General features: G+C 43.4%; 1 protein-coding gene across 13 annotated transcripts in view; it reads left to right on the top strand.

Moving 5' to 3' along the window:
* ATXN2 (ataxin 2) overlaps positions 1 to 12,763 on the top strand; it is a 49,377-nt gene extending 36,614 nt beyond the window's left edge. For 11 of the 13 annotated variants that reach the window (XM_014253810.2, XM_014253804.2, XM_014253806.2 and 8 more), the window contains 3 exons: positions 6,837 to 6,982; positions 7,557 to 7,784; positions 11,132 to 11,411. In XM_014253810.2, the coding sequence (XP_014109285.2) occupies positions 6,837 to 6,982; positions 7,557 to 7,784; positions 11,132 to 11,335 (578 nt within the window). In that variant the 3' untranslated portion in view covers positions 11,336 to 11,411. Of the gene's footprint in view, positions 1 to 6,836; positions 6,983 to 7,556; positions 7,785 to 11,131; positions 11,412 to 12,164 lie in introns of those variants that run through there. The other 2 variants (XM_005524564.3, XM_014253800.2) reach the window with 1 other exon arrangement.
* The last annotated feature ends 326 nt before the right edge of the window (positions 12,764 to 13,089 follow it).

Here is a 13,089-nt window from a genome sequence, read left to right as displayed (position 1 = left end):
CTGCTGCTGCTTTTGATTTTGCTCAAACTGTTTCTCTTTTGGCTCTTTAAAATTGCTATTTGATTTTTAAAAAATATATTATTACTTATTTTTAGCACTGATATCAGGACTCAGTGGGGCCCTTTTACCCTTCAAGGTACTGGTGCTTGCTTTGAGTTATTCCTGCAAAATTCACGCAGTTTTTCTCCTGCATATGTGGTAGAGAGAAGATGCCTGCAAGAACTTCTATGCTGAGACCTGGGGGTTGGGGGGGAAACTGCTTATCAACTATTCCTAAGGTGTGAAATGTTTTCTGGTAAGGTCTGAAACTCCCATCTTCACTAATGGTTTGGGACGAGTTGAAATTCTGTGGCAAACAGTAACAGCCTGGCAGCCAAGAGAAAATTCCTGTCGATTTAAGGGACCCACCCTCACTGCCAAAAGTTTGGGGGTTGTTTTCCTTCCTGTCTTGTGAAGAGATAGCTGAATTCAAAATACATACAGTGACCTACACTTGGTGATAAGCACTCTTCCATTTTAAAGGAAAGTACTTTTGTCTAATGCTGTTTAATGGGATATTCCTGCACCTCTGGGATTTCCTTGCCAGTTCACAGTGTCACAACCCCGCTGTTGCCAAGAAAGAGAAGCAGAGCTGCGTGGTCCCAGTAACCCCAGCTAAAGACAGGACAGAGGAGTGTTCAGATCACTGGGGTTTTCCCCTCAAAATGGGGAAGGACAATGTCCAAACAACTTTCTTCCCATTCAGACGATAACAACGTCTGTGACGCTTCAGCCGCGGAGCCATCCCTGTCCAGGAGAGTTTGAAATGTGACACCTTTACCTGCCACACAGCCGACCTGGAGGTGTCGTCCTTCCCCTGCTCAGCTGCACCTTGGGTTCAGAAGGTTCTGTGTCTGTCTGGCAGCTGCTGGCTCGGGGTGGCCTCCCAGTCCCTGTCCTTGGGCTGCTGGAGTTTGCTGGCCACAGTCCCAGTTTGGCTCCTGTGTCACACAAAGCCCAGACCAGGCTTCTGCTGCTGGTAGAAAATTTGGTTACCGAGGGTGGATGTGTCCATTCCCGTGACAGTGAACTTGTGTTAGTTTTCCATGTGGCTGAATTGTTTCCAGATAATTTGGAGTCCTCTGAATAACTTAACTTTTGTGTTTAAGAACTTGTGTAAAACCAGACCTTGGTTTTACACAGATGCATTTCCTGGTTTTTGTGCTCTCATTCCTGTCCCCGCTCTCCCTTCCCCTTTTACCTTCTGCATATGTTTTACTGGTCTGGTGTTGTCTCTAACTTTATCTGATTTCTGTCTCAGCAGTAGAGTAAATTCTATTCCCCTGATAGTACAATGGTGGATATAATATAAACTTCAGAGGATTCTCCAGGGACTAAGAGTGAACCAGTCACCAAAGTTGTCTTGGAACTGTTCAGAATGGCAGTGCTATAGCTGAAAAAGCAAGGGCCAGTTTCTGCTCTAGTGTAATTGCATTTTAACCTTCTTGTTACAGTGGACAGTAATAGACCGTGAATTGACATAAAGTTTCTTTTTGTTTTAATTAAGAACTGCAGACCTCAGTGTCACAGTTAAGAAGGAAAGCTTACTCGAGACTTGTGTTTCATCTCCACTCATTTGTAAAACGAAATATCTAGCTCTAATAGCAGCTAAGTGAATAAAAATATCTGCATGGTTCTAGAGTCTTCAAAAAGAAATTTAAGCAAAAAATTAAAACTGACACTGACCTTTCCAGAAGATGGGAAGTATGCACGTGGCAAGAGGCTAATTTACCTTTCTATTTCCCAAATTCAGCATGTCCCAAAATACCATACAGCAAGGAGACAGGCCCTTCTTTCTACTTTGCCAGTGAGTTGGGTTTTTTGTACTAATTTTGATTGTACAGAAAAGCACTTTAGCACTTTCTAAAGAACCACATGTTAAAGGAATGGGACGTGTTGATGGAACAAGTTTCCTTGCACCAAACCAGGATGTGGAAAACGCAGGAAGGTTCCTCTCAGTGGGCAGGGAATGGGGCTTTGGAACAGATTTATATGATCACAGGAAGCTGAGTTGTCTATTCTTCAAAAATTTATGTTGGATATGGAGTAATCTCTGATTTCACTACCCAGTCTTTTCATCTGCAGCCAGAAGTGGGCTCTAAAAAATCCTTCCCTGTGAGGGAGGTGAGGCCCTGGCACAGGCTGCCCAGAGAAGCTGTGGCTGCCCCTGGATCCCTGGGAGTGTCCAAGGCCAGGCTGGACAGGGCTTGGAACCACCTGGGCTGGTGGAAAGTGTCCCTGCCCATGGCAGGGGCTGGAACAAGATGATCTTGAAGGTCCCTTCCCACCCAAAGCACTCTGTGATTCTGTAGCCTCTGCTTAAACCTGTGGGAGCTGCCTTGCTCCCTTTCATGAGCCAAGCAGGATTTTTACACCTGACCAGTTACCAGCTTCCTGAAAGGAGAAGTAACTTGGGCCTCATCCCTTCAAAAAGCCGTGGCTGAAGTTTTGAGCCCCTGGGAGGAAATAACTCGAGCTGCAGCCGAAGTGGAGGAAATTTTCTGTAGAGTTGCCACTGAAGGAATGCTGGGAGCAGCTTGTGGTGGTGGTTGTGTGACAGGGATGAGATGAGGGCTCCTTGGCAGGTTGAACTTTATCAGTTCCATTCCCTGGCTCAGCTGAGGCTGTGCTGGTGACCAGCATCTCTGAGGGCACTGGGAGAGGGGCTGGGAATCTCTGGACACAACAGCCTGATCCAGCTCATCCAGGGAAAGGCAGAGAACTGCCAAACACTGCCTTGTCTGCTGGTGTTCTTGGAGGAAGCTGAGGTTTGAGGAGGGTGCTTGCAGGATGAACTCTCACCCAGGACATGGGAAAGGAGGAGTTGCAGTTTCAGGGTGTTTCTGTTCTTGCTCCTGTCCTGCCGTGGCACTTGTTGCTGTGTCTGTCTGTAAGTCCGTGCAGCCCATGCCAGGCACTCTCCTGGGTTTTTATTTTTCCATTAGCTCACGCAAGAGGGATGTGACAAAAACCACTTGTTCTCCAAAAATCTCCTCTGGAGCAGATTTCCTGTGTTTCTTGTGCCACTTTGGTTCTGCCTGAGCGGGGGCTGTGGGTTGCTGACCTGTGCTGTGTTCATGCCTCTTGGTTTGGTGCACTGAAATCACTTCAATAACCTCGTTCCTTTCTTGGATTATCTTTGAAGTGAAGTCCACTCTACCTGTGTAAAATGACTTCTTGAAATGTTTGTACGATGAAAGAAACATTTGCTATTTCTTTGCTTCCTACCATTCAGGTCTTTTAAATGTAGTTATCCTCACCATCTTACTGGCTCTGGCAATAGTTTTGAAGTTTGTTCACTGGTCAGTTCTTGAAAATAGGCTCTTCAATGCATCTTTGGACCATGACCAACGCTGACCACCATTGGCACCATTGAAATTCCGGGGAAAAGACAAAATTATGAAATGACACCATGTGGTTTCACCTATTCCCTTGTGGCTGAGGGTTCTGCTTGATTTCTGCTGCTCTGACTTCTTTTAATTTCAGCTCCTTCTGTGGGTTCTGTGGCTGACTACTTCTTGTTTGCTCTCAGAAATGGGGTGCAGTTCTGTGGAGTTGAATTCAGTAATTCAATCCCTGTGATGTTTTTTTTCCCATTCCGTGACTGAGTCGCTTCCCTCCCCACGTGTCCCTGCCAGGTCAGCGCAGTGAAATCTCTCACATTAGAACCAATTTGATTAGAAAGATGCAGAAGTGAAGCAGGTCAGCCCAGGCAGAGGAATTTAAGGCATAAAAGGTGAGAAACCCAGAGTATTTGTGCTAGAATGAGCTGAGGTAACTTGCAGCAAGGTGTGTCCTTTCCTAGAGCTTTCCTGGCACGTTCTCAGATAATAGGTGGCCATTTGGAAAATGCCCAAAATACTGACAGTTGGGGAAAAATGTTGGATAATGGGTCATTTTCTTTTTTTTTTTCACCTCCTGTCTTGTCTTATTTGCTGTTAATTCATGTAGTGAGCTGTTTTGATGACCAGACAAAAATTCCTTTAAAAAATCCCAGGGGAAGTGTTTTAGTTCTGGCTGAGCAGGTGAATTTTTCATGATTTTCACAAGACTCCTTTGACAGCCCTGCTGGTCTCAGAGATTTCATTGGCTTGGCAGGAATTATTTGCACTAACTAAACATGAAAAACCATTTACAGTGCTGGAGTTGGAGCCTGAACTCTGGTTTAGAACTGGGAATGCATTTCAGACCTGCTGAGTTGTTCTTGGTTTGTGTGCAGGGACTGGCCAGGACTTTGGGAAGTGCCCAGATAACATTTTTTGAAAGTCACTTTTAATATTACTATTAAAACATAATTTGCAGCAGCATCTGGAGTGGTTTTAAGCTCTACAAATGTGGTCATTAGGGTGATCTGCTAAAGACAAAATAAAGGAGAGGAGAAACAAATATTCTTCAGTATAAAAAAGTCCAGTGCTTCAAATCCAAAGCTATGTGGATAAAATATTAGGTGGTTTTGGAAGAGCTACCACTGTGACAAAAACCTGATCCTCCCCCTGGTTCATATCTGTTCTTTAGGGTGCTATTCCCTGGTTTAACTGGTGTCTTAAGAGAGAAATTCTTTATTGTGAAGTTTTATTGTAGAAATATCTATTTCAGAACAAGTGAGTTTATTATTCTCTTGGCCATAAAGAGCCGAAAGACGAATTGCACAAACGGTTTAAGGGAGTCCCACATTATTTTGGGGGCTCTTAACAAGTGATGTGGGAAGCCTTGAGTATCTTACAGCTTAGAATTAAATTTCATCTGCATTTTAAAGCCTCTTGAATGGAGTTGGAGTTAATTTGTAGTCAGGCTTGCCAGCTCTGTGGCTGAGGCACTGGGAGGATTGCTGGTCTAATGTGCCCTTTGGCAAGCAAGTAATCCCTCCTTCCATTTATTTCTATTACTTTGGCAAAGATAATAATTTCTGTCCTTCTTCAGAGGGTGTGTAATAATGAGGTTGAGAAATTTTCCTCCTGTGGAAGGCCATAAACTTGGTGCTGTAAAAATGATCAGTGTTGCCATTGATAATTTTGGTTTTTCAGAAGAGAGGTGTCTGAAAGCCAAGGAGGAGCATGGCAGGGATGCTGCTGCAAAATACATTTTAGTAGTGATACTGAAAAAAAACCACCCCAAAAATACTTGAATTTAAAGCATAAAATGCTGTGGCAGAAGATCCTGCTGGTTTTGACAATGTGCTTAGAAAATACTGAGGTGTTTTTGAAACCCCTCTCAATCAGGAAGTCTCAGAGTGTACAACTGTGCTTGCACACGTGGATAAGAACATTAGGATCAACTCCAGGCTGCAGGAATTTAGTTCATCTGCATTAATAGCCTGAAACTGCTCATCACTGCGAGGCCATTTGCTCAGTGAAGATTTAATAGAGCTTGCCAGGGATTAAGTTAAATGTGGCAGGCAGTTATTTTCTAAAGGAGGAACCTGCAGAGGGGAGAAAAACTTCAGTTAGGCAAAAATCTCCTGGCCCTGCGTATTCTGGTGAGTTGGGACGTGTTAGAACTTGGATTTGTAAGGTTTATAGCAAACCAGACTGAAGGAAAACTGCAGTGGCCATCAAGTTCTCATATTATACCAACCCCAATAAAAAAACCCAATATAACCTGGTGGATATTCATCAGTAATTAACTTCAGAATGACCAAAAAGCACCAAAACAAATAAGGAACAGGCGAAGGAAATATTGAGTTGATGGTTTTCTTTGGCTGTTTGCTTTTTTAGCACTTTGTCAGCAAAACTCCCCTTGGTCTTTCAGGCTGTGACATCAGAGGGATTAACACGTGATCCCTGTCTGCAGGCAGTTGATTGTTGCACAAGACCTAAAAGAAATAGGGGAAACATCTTCATTTTTAGGGTCCTGCTTTCACAGTGCATGCTTTGTGTTGAAAGGAAGACTTGTTGTCATCATGGCTTTCCAAACTTGCTTAGATTCCCTCAAAAGTTCCAAAAAAACGGGATTTAGTGTGAAGCAGGACAGAGCAGGATCCAAGCCCTTGGTGTTTGTTGTTGGAGACTGGCACGGCTGTAGCAACAGATGTGGCTTCACTGGGGTGGAAGTTTTCTGCTGTTCAGTTTCTTCCTTTTTGGGAATTTTGTACCTTATTTGCTACTGTTTCAAGGAATGAAGAATTCCATGGCAGTGTTGGGGAACTCACAGGATGGTGGCGATCCAGAACAGATTGGCCTCGAGGGCAGAGGAAAAATGGGTTATTTTAGCACAAGAAAGTGGCTTCAGCAAAAATTTGATGCTCAAGCAGCCTCAGTTTTCTCAGCTGTGATGTGTTTATTTACTCTGGAGCGCTCGGGTGGAGTTTGTGCTTCCCTCTGACTGTTCTGTGAGCAATTTCCAGAAGAGTAGCATGGTGAGGTTAGCCAGGTATAAGGCCAAAGAATTTTTTTTGGATGGTGGAAATAAAAATGACTCGTAACACCTTTGAAAAGTATATCTCAGGAAGTCCTAAATTGTATGAAAATTATAAATTTGATCTTTATAAAACCGGTCTGTTTGACAAAACAAAAGATGAAATACTGCTTTTCTCTATGAAGTATCTGTTACATTGTCAAATTAGGGTAGATGAACTGTCTTAATTATGGTTGTTTATAGACTTTCCTGCCAAACCAAACTACACAAAAGCAAGGTAAGATCATCAGCTATTTGCAAGATAAATATATATATTTTTTTTAGAAGGGGGAGGGAATATATTTACAGACTGAGTTGTAGTGAAACCTTCAAGTGCAAGATGGTGACTTGATAGAGGTGCACGTCCCGTACCTGGTGTTAAATATTCCTCTTTTTCATCCTAGTTTCCACTGGCTCACTTGCTCAGCAGTATGCCCACCCTAATGCTACCCTGCATCCGCATCCTCCGCATCCTCAGCCTTCTGCCACCCCAACTGGCCAGCAGCAAAGCCAACATGCTGGAAGCCACCCTGCTCCAAGCCCCGTGCAGGTAACACAGCCCTGAGCGGCTCCAAATTGAGTTTAATTGTGTTTAAGGGGTTTTGCAGCTGACTGGTGCTTGATGTTGATGTATTGATTTCTCTGAGAGGAAAAAGAAGCAGAGTCCAACCGTTCATTTCTCCCTGTTCACAGGGGATGGGGGATGCTGCAGTTTAAGGATTAAGGAAGGATCATAATTGTGTCAGTGCTTTCACACGAGTGAAGTGGAAATAGCAGATAAATGCTGGGAGGCGTTTGGTTGGATTTTGTCAAAGCAACTGAAAATAAAGTGGTCCTTGGAATAGTGCTGCATTCCTGAATTCCCTCCTGGGAATAACTGGCTGCAGCTGTGAGGCATTCCCACCTCCAGGTCCTCCATGGTTTTACCTGATAGTCTGGGTTCTGTTTGCCAGCAGAAGCTGAGCCTGGTGGGGTTATAAAGAGTTTCCCCATGAGCACAGGCGATCCTAAAGATTCGCCATTTACGTGTTCGGAACTGAGAGCAGTTTCCCTCTCCTTTCTCCTTAACAGGATCAGTGTAATTCCTCAGCCCTAACCTAAATGATCTCTGTGTTTTCTTGCAGCACCACCAGCACCAGGCTGCCCAGGCCCTGCACCTGGCCAACCCCCAGCAGCAGTCGGCGATTTACCACGCAGGTCTAGCTCCAACCCCTCCTTCCATGACGCCAGGCTCCAACACGCAGTCTCCACAAAACAATTTTCCTACAGCACAACAAACAGTCTTCACCATTCATCCCTCCCATGTTCAACCTGCATATACCAATCCGCCACACATGGCCCATGTCCCCCAGGTAAACACAGTTTAACAACCTTCAAGACTAAATGTCTTAATGCCACAAAAGTTAGGACAGTCGGGCCTGCTGAAGTGATTGCCAATCTGTCACCTCTCAGCACAGACTTACCTGTTGTTGTTATTTAGGTTTCTGTCTGTACATTGCCTTTATCTAGAATTTGACAAGGTGTATTTGGACCTCAGCTTCCAACACCTAGTGCATCTGCAACTGTAGTTTAATGAAGACATCTTAAGCTGGCACTGCTACTGAAATAAATTGAGCTCTCTTCCCAGTTCCTGGCTCCCATCCTTGTCCCTGCCCCACCACTCTGCTCACAGAACTGCTTGGCCATGGAGCAAACCAGGCTGGGGACACGATTCAGCTGAAATGTGCCTCCCCTACCCCCCTTTTAAGGCTATTTCTTGCTCAGATTGGTTCCCTGCTCAGTCAGGTGCCTGATCCCAGGAAGAGCTGGCATACAGAAAGGTTGGAGGTGGGAGCTGAGTGCAGAAAGGCTGAGCTGCTGCTTTTGGTGGCAGTTTCAGGCTCTGCATCGTAGACGAATTTTACACAAATACATCCAGAAAAGGACATGACAGGATTTCCAGGGAGTAGCAAAGCAGTGCAGGGAGGGAGGAGAGAGTTAAGGTGACTGCAGGACAATCCTTGCAGAAAGAAGCCTCTGTGTGTGTGGTGTGTGTGTGTGGTGTGTGTGTGTGGTTCTAAATGAGCTGCTTGTGCTGAAGATCCCCAAAGATTGTTGGGCAAGCTAAAACAACAGTCTTTGCTTCAGAATCAGAAACTCACTTCTCTTAACTGCTCTCTTGTGGTCAGCTCCCTGAGAAAAAGGATTTGGGGAGGGGAAGCACGTGATAGATTAATCAAGAGCTCTGTGTAAGGCAGTGTGACAGAGATTTTCTGATGTTTACTAAATCTCCTGGATTTAGTGTCCTTTGTCAAGGAATGGGCAGTTCAATCAGTAATTTGCCTGAACAATTTCTTCTTCAGACCAAGAACTTGGTGTCTGGCTTCTGCCTTCTCTTACAGGTTAACAATAGTTTGGGATAAAGTGACTAACTATGATTAGGGATGTTAATCTGACAGGTTTCCAGTCCCTTGCAGAATTCTGATAAAATCTTTGCTTTGGTCCCTGGGACAGTCAGTTAAGCCAATAAATCAATAGTTCTTTAGGAATTGTTTTACTGATGTTGAGTTTTTAGCTTTTTGATTCTCTTAAGCTTTTGATTTCTCTGCTTTTTTTTTGGCGGGGGGAGGATAAGGCGAGGATGGCCAAAGCTGATGATTGCTGTGGCATCTTGGCATGTCCTCCCCTTCTCTGGTTTCTGCCAGAAACAAGACTCCTGCTCTGCTCTGGTGTGAAGGCACTGCTGTGAATGCCTGGGTTGTGTTTAGAGCTTCTCAGAGGGGTCTTGGCTTAGTGGCATGCCCAGTGCTGTGATTTGAAAGATGAAACATTTGTTTGAAGGCCATGAAAGGGTAAAGTTGTGCCTGAATTGTGCCCTGGCCAGGCCAGGGATGCAGGATGTGACCATTGCCTTCCTTTCTGTGTGCCAAGCAAACCAAATTAAACAAATCAGATGCAACTTGGAGTCAGAACTGACTGCTCAGGCAGGATTTTTAGCAATCACAGACAAAGCCTGCCTTGCCCTTGATTTTAACTTGTGCAGTCTCCTCTGCAATTTTTTTAGAACGAAAGCTGCAATTTGTGATATTTACACCAAACTAATTGACTTTGCCAATGAAGTAGTTCCCTCAAAAATCTCTAGTGAAGGCATAACTACAGTTCTGTCAGAAATTTTAAATGCATGTAATTATTCCATCGTGGGGAAACTAATCACTGGATTTAATAGTTTTTTAGCAGCCTCATTCCCAGCTTCTAAACACAATTCCAAAATACCACGTAGTAAAAATTTCAGTTGGGCCAACACAGGGGATCAATCCAATTTCCCTTCAGGTTATCAGATGAATCTTGAGCTGGTAGATATCTCACTTGAGAACCAGTACTTTAAAATTCATTACAGAGTGCTGTCAGCTGCCAATTTGCAAAGTGTTTGAGCCACAGCAGAAAAATTTTATCCACTGTGTGTATTGACTCCAGCTGCTCTATGAATAGCTGCTTTATAATGATGGCTTCTACAATAGCATGTTTGTCAAAGTCAACGTGGAGCCAGTCCTGGGAGGTGTTTCTGTTCCACAGCCTGATCTCCTAAACCTTTTTTAGAACAAGAGTGAGATTTGAATTGCAGTTCCTGCCTTTAAAGGCTTCTGGGGTGCTACTAACACGTGCAAGTCTGATCAAAGAGTTTGGGGAATGTCTGTGATGAGTCAAGTAACCCTTTTTGTCTTTAAGAAATAAAATTCTGGCCACTACCTGCTATCTGTCTTTACTGGCATGGGAGACCTGTGAGGCTGCAGTTCTGGGATATGGTAGAAGGACAAAGCAAACCTTAGGTACAAATGATGGGGTTTTGGGGCTTTTTTTTTTTTTCCCCGGAGAAATCCACTGAGAGCTCTGAGTTCCTTTGTGCTTTTAAGAAATTAACGTTTGCTAGGTTTTTAAATAAAGTAAGTTGATGACCTCTAGAGACATGAACTGCTCTGAGCTAAAGAACCCACCAAGTTCCTGAAGTTGTTTGCCAGAGGTGATCAGCCATGGGAAGGATTAATCTCCTTTTCCACTGAGACTTAGCCCTGATTGCTCAGATTACACAAGAACTGCGATGAGCTGAACTGGAAGCAGAACAAAGCTGCCCCAAGAGTGTGAAGGGATGAAATCACTCATGTCAGGAGGACTTGGCTGAGCACTGTGTGGGCACAGGTCACTGGAGAAGACAGGGAGGTTCCCAGGGCAGGGAGCCAGGAGAAAACGTGGGGTTGTGCAAGGAGAGAGCTGGGGAGAGGATGCCAAACTCCCAGTGCCTGTGAAGTTCCTATCTGTACCCTCTAGGAAGTGCTTTGATGTAGGTGACTAACAAATGTTTTGAAGATTTGTTGCTGAATTGTTTTTGTTTTTTTTTTAATACCCCCCCTCTTTAATGCTGGCAAAATGGCTAAAATTGAGACCGCAACTCAGAGCCAGCAATATGGACTTGAGCCCTTTTTTTAATTATTATTTTTCCTTTTTGTTGTTATTATTTTTTTTTTTTTTTGTGTTACAACCTCTGCCTTAACCCTTAACCTAGCTGAAAAAAAAATAATTAAAAAAAATAAAATAAAATATATATATATATATATAAATGAAGAGTAAAGCTCCGGATTTGCAGCCGGAGCGAACTTTCGCCAGTCATGTGGCCAGGAGTTGCTGCCTCCTTGTGACCATGATACTAAAGAGCTCTTTGTTTCAGGCTCATGTACAGTCAGGAATGGTTCCTTCTCACCCAACTGCCCATGCTCCAATGATGCTAATGACGACACAGCCTCCCGGTGGTCCCCAAGCCGCCCTCGCTCAAAGTGCACTACAGCCCATTCCAGTCTCGACAACAACACATTTCCCCTATATGACCCACCCTTCAGGTGAGGAGTGTGTGCCCGGGAGACCTGCACCCTAACTCAGCCAGGTCGAGGAGTGAGAACTGGGAGAAACCAGATTTTGGGGAAAAAAAAAAAAAAAAAAAAATTTAAAAAGTATCAAACAAACAGACCAACCTTAAGATGTCCTTGTGTTTCGCGGCTGCGCTTCGGCAGCCTAGAGGAGCGTAGGTTTAGCTGGTGAGCTGTACCTAATTCAGGGAATATTCTTGTTTTTTTCTCTAGCTGGAGTAGAGAAAAGGATAAGTGTGAGACACTGGCACTGTGGGACTTGAGTTTTCCAGGTGTTGCCGTGGATTTGCCGTGGGGGATGGACTGTGTGGAGTTTATAATGATCAGAGGTTTGATTAAATCTCGAGGACAGGAGTGAAATGTTTTGTGGGGGTAGGGCTGCTAGGCTGCTGGTAAAGTAAAGTGACAGCTGAAATCTAAACTTTAATTCAGAGTAACATTCTGCAGCTTTTACTTTGGGGGAAAAGTAGGAGTTGTGTGACTTCTTTCCGCTTTAAATTTAACCTTATTTAGGCTTCTTTGATTATTCAAGTTCAAACAGCCTCTGAACTTCTGTAGTGATGTAGTTTTACCTGATGTTTCCTGGGGAATGTGTGAGCAGAACAAAGCTGTTCTCTGAGGGCTTAGGTAGGGAAAAAGGAAAAAAAAAAAAAAGCATCCCAAGGACATCTTGATTTGCAGGGCTTTGTTTTGTTCTCTAAAAAAAATAAAAGAAAAAGAAAAAAAAAATAAAAATAAAAGAAAGTTGAGCTCAGTAGTTGTCCTGTGACCACTTTACTAGCAAACTGTTGTGTGGCTTGCCAATTTATTATTTACATTTGAACTTTTTTTTTACAGTACAAGCCCACCACCAACAGCAGTTGTAAGGCTCATCTGGAATAACTGAAAGGCTGGATACCTTTTGTAGGCCAAATACCCTCCTTCTACTGCTTCTGCCAACTGGAAGCACAGAAAACTAGAATTTCATTTTATTTTGTTTAAAAAAAAAAAAAAAAATTTGATTTCTTGTAACATCCACTAGGAATGCTAACAGTTCATCTTGCAGTGGGAGAGATTCGGACTGAGTAGAGGCATTTAGGAACTTGTGGGCTATTCCATAATTCCATGCACTGTATCTGAGTCCTGCAAGTGCCCCAACTCTGCTTGCTGAAAACTGGAAGTTATTTATTTTTTAATGACCCTTCAAAGTTATGAACTCGTCAGCTAGCAAAAGAAGTAACAAGAGTGATTCTTGCTGCTATTATCACTAAAAATCAAGACTTGGAGATCCCTTTTACTTCTAACTAAACTTGAAACAGGTTCAGTAAAAAAAGAAAAAAAAAATTCTAATCGTCAAACGGATGAGTTATTATTTATAAATCACGTTTGATGAGATAATCACTATCGTGAGACAGTGATGTAACTTTTAAGTTAAGAAAACTTTTACTTTGTAGATAATATAAAATAAAAACTTAAAAAAAAAAATTAAAAAATAAAAAAAGTTTTAAAAACTGACCCTCCTCGGTGTTTGTGTGGTGATTTTTGAGTCTCTTCCCTTACCAGCTGCTCCAGCTCTCATCCCAACTGGAGCCAGGATTTGCCCTGAGTCTGTTTAGTGCTGCTGCTGCTGCAGGGACATTGCAGGAATAAGGAAAAGTTTTGGGAAATCACAAATTTAACAGTTTTCCAACAAGGTTTTTTTATCCAGGTGATTCTATGTTCCTGATCCCTCAGCCTGGGACTGCTCCAGACGGGGTCAGGAAAGGCCTTTAAGGTGATGAAA

This window comes from Pseudopodoces humilis, chromosome 20, assembly GCF_049639895.1.
Source record: "Pseudopodoces humilis isolate 2021_Gansu_Grassland_sample_001 chromosome 20, ASM4963989v1, whole genome shotgun sequence".
NCBI lineage: Eukaryota > Metazoa > Chordata > Aves > Passeriformes > Paridae > Pseudopodoces > Pseudopodoces humilis.
This window is presented reverse-complemented; position numbering and strand designations above follow the sequence as displayed.